At 57.5% G+C, this 7,920-nt stretch overlaps 1 protein-coding gene across 1 annotated transcript in view; it reads right to left on the minus strand.

Annotated features, from left to right (window-relative positions):
• Positions 1–4,029: 4,029 nt before the first annotated feature.
• Positions 4,030–7,920, minus strand: part of VSTM2B (V-set and transmembrane domain containing 2B) — a 19,434-nt gene continuing 15,543 nt past the window's right edge. Inside the window, exon 5 of the mRNA XM_012647031.1 lies at positions 4,030–4,115. Coding sequence (XP_012502485.1) covers positions 4,030–4,115 — 86 coding nt within the window. The remainder of the gene's footprint in view (positions 4,116–7,920) is intronic.

Below are 7,920 nucleotides of genomic sequence, written 5' to 3' on the forward strand. Positions count from 1 at the left end.
GATCCTCCCGCCTCGGCCTCCCAGAGTGCTGGGATCACAGGCGTGAGCCACCGCGCCCGGCCGAGATTCTTTATACATGTTTGATACTAATCCTTGGTTGGCTGTGTTTTATAAATCTCTTTTGACTTTATGGTGGTTTCTGATAAACAAATGCTCCCAGCTGTAATGTCGTCAAAATTGTCCACATTTTCTTTTGTAATCATCACTTTTTGGATCTCATTTAAGAAATCCTTTCTAACTTCAAAATCTAAAAGCTATCATATCTATTTTCTACTAAAAATCTACTTATCATTTCTTCCTTTAAAAAATCAGGTGCAGGAGAAAAACATCCTATCTTTGTTGGGTTTTTGCTGGTTGGCGGCAGATTAGACTTGGCGTGAAGTCATGTGTTCTGTGAGTTGAAATATATCTTCGGTGCTCCTCAGGTCTTTGTCATTTACAAGGGTTCACCTCTGCTGGTGTTTCTAGACTTTACCGCATGTTGTGTCTGCAGCCACAAAGTGGGGTGGGTCCCTGAGAAAGGTCCTGGGTTTCCCAAGCATTTCTGGGTCCCCTGGGATGAGGTTGTGCTGGTTCTTCTCGGAGCTCTGAGCGTGGCGGCACCACCGTGCAAGCTGGCTGTCCAGCTTGGCTGAAGCTTCCCCATGTGCTGGGTCATTCCTGTGGCTGCGCCCGCACTGCATGGCAAGCAGAAGTGTTCCAGAGCAGCAGCTGCTAAGCACAGACGTGTGCGTGCACACGGGCAGCGGTTGCTCCAAGCCTCCGGCTACCTGTTGTCCGGGAAAGGCAGGTGTTGGGCTCTCTGAAATCCTGGCAAAATGGCACCCGATGTCTCCTGAAGTGGGATGGGCCCACGGGAAGAAACAGAGTCGGGAGGAGCAAGAACTGTCCCCCGCCTGTCAGCTTCGGAAGCCCCTTAGTCACAGCTGAGCAGCTCGCAAATGGCTCGGTTTGTTGTACTCCACCGAGCGCAGGCGTGGATCAGACAGAGCTCTTGCTTTCTGCGTCAGAGCTGTAGCCAGGAACGTGGGGGTCGAGGTAGAACTGGAACTCAGAACGCCGCCGTGTCTGCTCACACCGCTCCTGCCAAACTCCCAGAATTCCTGTCCCTCACCCAAGGCTATGCCCCTAAATTCGGCTGCCACCTGAAGGACACAGGTGGGGTGAAAACACAAGATGTTGTCAGCCAACCAGGCGGCCACCCTCATCCCTACTGTGGAGTGTGGGGGCTCCCCCATGCCTGGCCACCCCTCAGCCTCGCCGCCCTTTCCTGCACAAGGTAGCTGTGGTCCTGTACCCCCATCCATCCCCCCTTTGCCGTCAGCTCAGCCTCTGGCTGGGGTGGAACTCGCACTCCCCTCGTTTCTGTGATAATTGCTACGTGGACCCACAGGTCCCCAGTCCCCCAAGCAGCTGGCGTGGTCCTCACAGGCTGGGACCAGAGCTCCGATCTGGGCAGGGCAAAGGCAATACGTGTAACCTAAACATTTGTACCCCTGTAATATTCTGAAATTTAAAAAACTGAAATAAATCCTCTCATTCCCTGATCCCAGCCCGTATCTGCCCTGGGCTGAAACCAAACTCCAAAGGGAAAGGCAGTTTGCGTGGTGAGCCTGATGCCATGTTCTCCATTTCTTGTGGGTGCGTGTCCCTCCTGGTTTGCACGCGTTTAGTAACATTCACCGCGGGCTCCTTGTTCTTTGTCCGTATTCTTGGCGTGCTGCGGAGGGACCCCAGAAAGCACGGCTGAGACCCCATCAGTCTGCACTGTGGATTCGCAGGTGCGGACTTGACTTCTTCCTTCCTGTCCTGTGCCTGGAGCAGCAGGGTTGCTGGCGGCCGCTCCAGGGGGCCAGGGTCGGCGGGGGGCGGATTTGCTTTGGCTTCCTGGGCGTTGGCTGAGTTCCCTTTGCTTCTGCTGGGGGGGAGTGAGGCTTCCACTGCCGGGAACTTGCCCAGCCTCATCCGCAACTTCCTTCCTGGGAGTGCTCGGCCCCCGGGAGGCAGACGGGGTTGCCGGTTTGGGCAGAGCAAGGCCGGAGCACACCTGCCTTCCCTCCCCCGTGCACTTCGTGGGCGGGGCCCCGACGGTCCCCACCTGTCCACCGGGGGACGGCTCCCGGCCTCTCTGCCCCTGGAGTGATCCGGCCCCACGTCAGCCTCCCGGGCATTGTCTCGTTCAACCCGGCGTCTGGGAAGGGTCTTTTTCCTTTCAAGCACAAGGGCCAGTATTTAACGTGACATTAGCCCGCTGCAGGACCGAGTGAGCTATGAAAAGAGATGATGCTTCTGGACAGAATCACCATCCACCAGACAAAAATGATTAGATCTACAGCTCAATCAGTGCTGATCAATACAAATGAAATGTGAACACCGTAACCTATCCACCGGACACGGCGGTCCTGAGGTTCCCTTCACACCGGCCCGCGGGTGTTCTCTGCACTCCTGGGATCGTCCAAACGCGTATTTTCTCTTTTCCGCACGACTAAGTACGGTCGGTCAGGCAGATGCTGAACCAGCCAGGGTAGGCTGGGTGATGCCGCAAGGACGAGCAGCTCCGGGCTCGGTGGCTACAGAGGGCAAAGGTTGCTGCGCGTGCGGCGCTGGCTAACGGGGAGGCTTTGTCCGTCCCGGCCGTTCGGACCGAGGTTGGCAGAGCATTCGCTGTTTCGAATGTCGCCAGTCGTCACACCGGAGGAAGGGAGAGCTTGGGGGGGCCTTGTCCTAGCAACCAGACAAACCTCTTCCACGGACAGCTCCGCAGCCCGCACTGCGGCCCCACCCGACACGGGGTGGCGGGAAGCGGAGTCCCACCGTGCGCCCGGCCAGCAGAGAATGGAGGTATTCGGTGACCCCATCCAATGCAGCCACACTTGCTTACGCTGCAGGTACGAAAGTCTGGCTAGATTTTCAATAAACCCGTGGGATCTGCTATTCAACAGGCGCCTGTCACGGAATGACCTGGGGCATGTCGATTTCCTTAACATACGTGTAACCCGCCCCACATCCATGCATTTCTGAGGCTCGAGACAATCTCTAGAAGCCGCACGGGAAGGGAATGTGGAATGCCCCATCTTCTCTCCAAATTCCCTCTTCAAACTAGCAGTGCCGCCAACATCAGCGAATGCCCCTGCTCTGTAACCTCCGAGTGGCAGACGGGTTGCACAGTTAGTTTACACCACGGGGGAACAGTGGCTCTTGGTTTAAACCACACCTCTTCCTAGCAACCTCCTTTCCTCCGGGACCTCTTGCTCCAGCCTCCGCGAGGTCCCCCGTCTCTCAGCGACTGGGCAATGCTCCCGTCCACTCAATGTGGTCTCTGTCAGACGCCCTGGGCTGTGCCCTCCAGCCCAGAGGGCAGCTGGTGCCAGACAACAGGAGGCGCGTTGGACACCGCGGCTCGACATTCACGCATGGCTGTAGAGAAGTTACTGCAAAGTTGTTTTTTATTCAACTGTTATTCAGCAATATACAATACAGTTTATAAACAAGTGTCTGACCTTGTTTCCAATCTTTATTTAAAAATAAATATTATCGACAGTGAATTTTAATTATGATAAGATGTATCTTCTTTTAATCAAAATGTCTCAAAAGAAATAATTTAATAAAAAAGAAAAGCCCCCGAAGAAAAAATTAAATTAAAAAAAGAATCCTAAACACAACAATCTGCTAAAAATATTTGTCAGAAAGGCTTTGACCTGACATTTTTAAATATGACCCTAAAGATAACTGCTCAACAGTTCGTGCAAAATGAAGACTCGGAGGAAAAGCGTGAAAGAGAAAATTACGTTGAAGTAGAGAAGTCGCGGATCCCACGCACGCCCCGTGGTCCAAACTCCGTCTTATTTGGAAACTAGATGCATTATTTTAGGCCTTCTACGTTTGTGTAACTTCCCCAAAAATATGATTTATTTATTTTCCACGTGGACTTCGTCATGCTTCCCTCGGTCTCCGTGTCCATCTGGCGACGCGGTCCTCACCCAGGGTCCGGCCGGGCGTGTGCCCCCGAGCTGCGCTTGCCCACGCACGTCAGTGCCCCACCAGCAGGCGCAGGGACTCGTGCAGCGCTAACAGGAGCAGGGACAGCAGCGGGTCCGCGTAGCTGCGGCCGGTGCCTGCCGGGGACGAGAAAACGGGCAAAGTTAGCGCCTGACTTACGAGAGCTCGCAGCTCACGCGCGCACAGGGGACGGTGAGACTTCCCAAGGCCCGGGCCGCTTGACCGCAGCCCCCAGCTGCAGGCCGGCCCATGCCGGCTGCTTCGGTTTCACGGTGACACGTTCTGTTGCTGCTGTTTATTTACAGACCACAAAGTGCCCCTGGCCCGAATGGGGCTGTGCTAGGTTGCAGTTCTAACGTCCAAACCCTTCCCTTACTTTATTAATAATACGAGCACTAGATGCTTCCTCTGCCCCGACACGAGGCTGCAAAGTGTTCTCAGCATTTAGGGACCAGCCTCCCCCTTCCTCTCCCGGGAAGGCTCTGTGAGTGCCCACAGTTCTGCCCTTCCTGTGTCCCCTCCGACCCGTCTGGACTGTGCACCCAGCACCCCCGCCTGCCCGTCTCGGGCACCCTGAGTCTCTTCCCACAACGACACGGTCGGCCGCCCCTCGGGTTGCAGCGGGGAGCTCACAAGGCACCGGTTGGTGGAGGTGGGTGGGCTGGGGGCCTCCAGCAAAGACCCTAGCTCTGTCTAGGTCGCTCGTACCTGCTTTTCCAGTTCGATCACTAACCCGGACCTGCCACTGAGGCTGGACCACCTGTGCCTGCATCCCGCCTCCCCTGGGCCGCCGACCTGGCTCCCCAGCAGAACGCAGGGTCTTCACCTGGTGCCAGGACTCCTGTGCAACCAGAGCGAGCCCACCCCGAATCCCAGGCTTCCCCGCTGGCCAGTGGGATGGGAGGAGCCAGTAAGGAAGCACCTGCCCACTCTCACTGCCAACCAGCTTAGCGTCGCAGCGCTGACGGGCGGAGCGTCCGGCCCCGCCCCGCCCACCTGTGCCACCTGGAGCCTCTCTCCTCCCTCCAGCTGGCTGGAGCCCCGGGCCTGCGAGGAGGGGTGCAGGAGGCCCCCCCCCCCGTGTCAGAACCACACGGAACAGAGGGCTCGGCCACCGCAGCTGGGAGGGTCGGTTCCCTCCAGCCTCAGTAGACACAGAACTGTAGCTTCCCCGACAAGGCTGGGCCTGAGTCCACGATTCCTCCTCTCTCCGGGTGAAACAGCCGCTAATCTTCCCTGTCCAGGGCGTCTCCCCCAGTCCGACCCGCTCTTGCTCCGGCCATAACTGTCTGTGCCACGGAGTTCTGGCCCCCAGCTCCCCTCTGTGGAAGCAGCGGGTTGGACCAGAGATCCAGCTTGAACCTCCAGGATTCCACCTGCGCATCTGGGACACACGGCCGTGTTCACGCGTCTGAGTGACAAGTGGTGGGGCCACACCGTGCAGGTACGTGGTCTCAGCCACAGTCCGGAGTGCCGAGCCCTGCTGGGAGGCGCAGGGACAGGAAAACCCAAATGTGCTGACCTTCCTCTTCAGATCTTAACTTTCCGACGGCCGTCACTCCCGGCCCTCCCGCAGCTGGGTCAGGTGGACACTCTGCCTCTGGCCACGGTCAGCAGGAGGAACCGCAGTGCGGTGGTCCCTCCCAAGGCTTGGGTCCTTCTTTGCTGCTCCTGACGGTCACACACGCCCAGGAAGGACGAGGTCTGGATGCAGGGGGATGGGTGCATGGACGGCCGGGTGCCTGGGTGGAACTTACCGCGGCTCACGCGTGTCCTGGCCGGCGGAGCAGAGCACGGCCCCCTGGGCACACGGGGCCTCCCGGATCTCCTGGCTCAGACCCTGCTGCTCCTGCAAACCCTGACACTCAGGCAGGTGCCACTGACACAGAAACAATCCACGTGAGACGTTCAAAAGCAGATACACTTATGCACAGAACTCCAGACCGCACAATAGCAGCGGCAGGAGAAACGGCCGATGGGCTCGTGCGCCAGGCAGGGTAGACCTGGCCCGGTGGCCGGCGGGACCACACGCACAGGAGATGCGAGGACAAACTGAAGTTCCTTCCAAGCACGGCTGACTCATCCTTGCCACTAGTATAGTCTCATCTGCTCGAGTCCGAAAGGTTTAAAATTGCCCAAGATTTTCTGAAGACCTGGGGTTGGAAGAACCAGCCTGTAGCTCTGGGCCGGGCCGGGGTGGAAGCAGCGGAGGCCGGGGGGCCGCAACCCGGGCCCCCCGGGAAGGGTGCAGACCAGGGTCTGGGGTGTCTGCGGGCGAATGTCTGTGCAGGTGACCAGGGTTTGGCTCCCGGGTGGCAGCTCACTCTCTCCCTGGCCCAGCACTGCCGTTGGGTGCAGGGGAACCATGGGAAGGGACGTGGGGCAGTGGACTGGCTCTGGGGAGATGGGCTTCGAAGCCTGGTCTTGTTGCCGGCTTGCTGTGTGACCCCGGGCAACACCCTTCCCCTCTCTGGGTCTTGCATGACACTCCATAAGATGGGGATATGTGTGACTCTGTAAACTTAACAAGTGCATGGCATCTTCCACCGGGCTGGGGTCCAGATTAGGCAACATTACGGTGATCTATTGCAAAGATGGCCCTACCGCTTTGGCCAAGGGAATATTATCAGGGGTGGCGCAAGCTAAGGCCTGAAAAGTGCTCGTGCTTTGCATCCTGCCCTCTTCCTTGTGGCTCTTGGAACACGCTGTCCCAGGAACAAGCCTGGGTCAGGCTGCTGAAGGGTAAGGACAATAAAATGTCCTATCAGAAGTCTCCAGACCAACTAGACCAACCAGTTCCCAACCGAACTGGCAGCTGACAACAGACGCATGAAGGAGCCCAGCAGAGACCAGCAGAAGAGCTGCCCAGGGAGTGTTGTGAGCTCAATAAACGGCTGTCGTGTTGCATCAAAGCCGCCCAGTTCTGGGGTCATTTGTTACGCAGCAAAAGCTGACCCATACGAGCACGTACACGAAAGTGCCTCACACAGAGCCCAGAGCCGTGCACATGGGCAACAGAACCACTCTCTAAAAACGGTTGGAGAACCCCCCTTTTCAGCTTGGGGGTGTCCTTCTCTCAAGGACAGAATTTTCCAAGATAACTATCTCCTCCATCACTTATTTTAAGACATCCCTGGATCTTTGGTGGAAGACAGACCTAGGGTTTGGAAGCTTGAACTACGGGATGCACCGTACACTCCCCAGAGTTCCCAGATGCATCCGGGCAGACCACGGAAGACGGGCGTGCACGCTGGCCCTGAGGACGTGGTCTCTGTGCACCGGCAGCGGTGTAGCATCTGGGAGTTCTGCAGCCTGGCGTCCACCCTTTCTCGAGGGAGGCTGAGCACTGTCTGGCATGTGGCTGCTGCCCCCCAGCACCTGCTGCCCACGTTCCTGCCTCAGGGACCGTCCACTGCTGTCTGGGCTGATGGTCCCCAGCTCGCCATGGCCACGCGGGCAGAGGGCAGGAGGAAGGAGGGCACGTTTGGCTCAGCTGAGGTGGGATCCCCTTCCCAGCCCTGCCGCCTCCCTTCTTACGCGGTGTGGACACATCTGTGTTCCGAGGGGCCTTGGGCCAAGCAGGCGGCTGGCACGGAGGCCGCCGCGTTGATGGGATGCTAACGACCTCTCCGTCTATCCCTCCTCCCCGAGGAGCGCCAGGAATAGCATTGCAGCAGGCTGGAGTTTGTCATGATTGAGCCGGAACATCAGGCTGCCTGGGAGGTGGGGGAAGCCCTCTGCTGGAGCAGGAGCTGACTCATTCTCTAGATTAAACGAGGATCGCCACTTTGCTAATCATTCTCGAAGAAATCAAAGCTTCTTCGGCTGAAGATTGTCAATGAAGACATTAATATTTATCGTTTAGATAGCGAGCCGGAGAGGAGACTGCTGGAGCCATTTGAAAGAAACCCCCGGCCGGGC

This window comes from Propithecus coquereli, unplaced genomic scaffold (genome assembly GCF_000956105.1).
Source record: "Propithecus coquereli isolate 6110/MARCELLA unplaced genomic scaffold, Pcoq_1.0 Scaffold254, whole genome shotgun sequence".
NCBI lineage: Eukaryota > Metazoa > Chordata > Mammalia > Primates > Indriidae > Propithecus > Propithecus coquereli.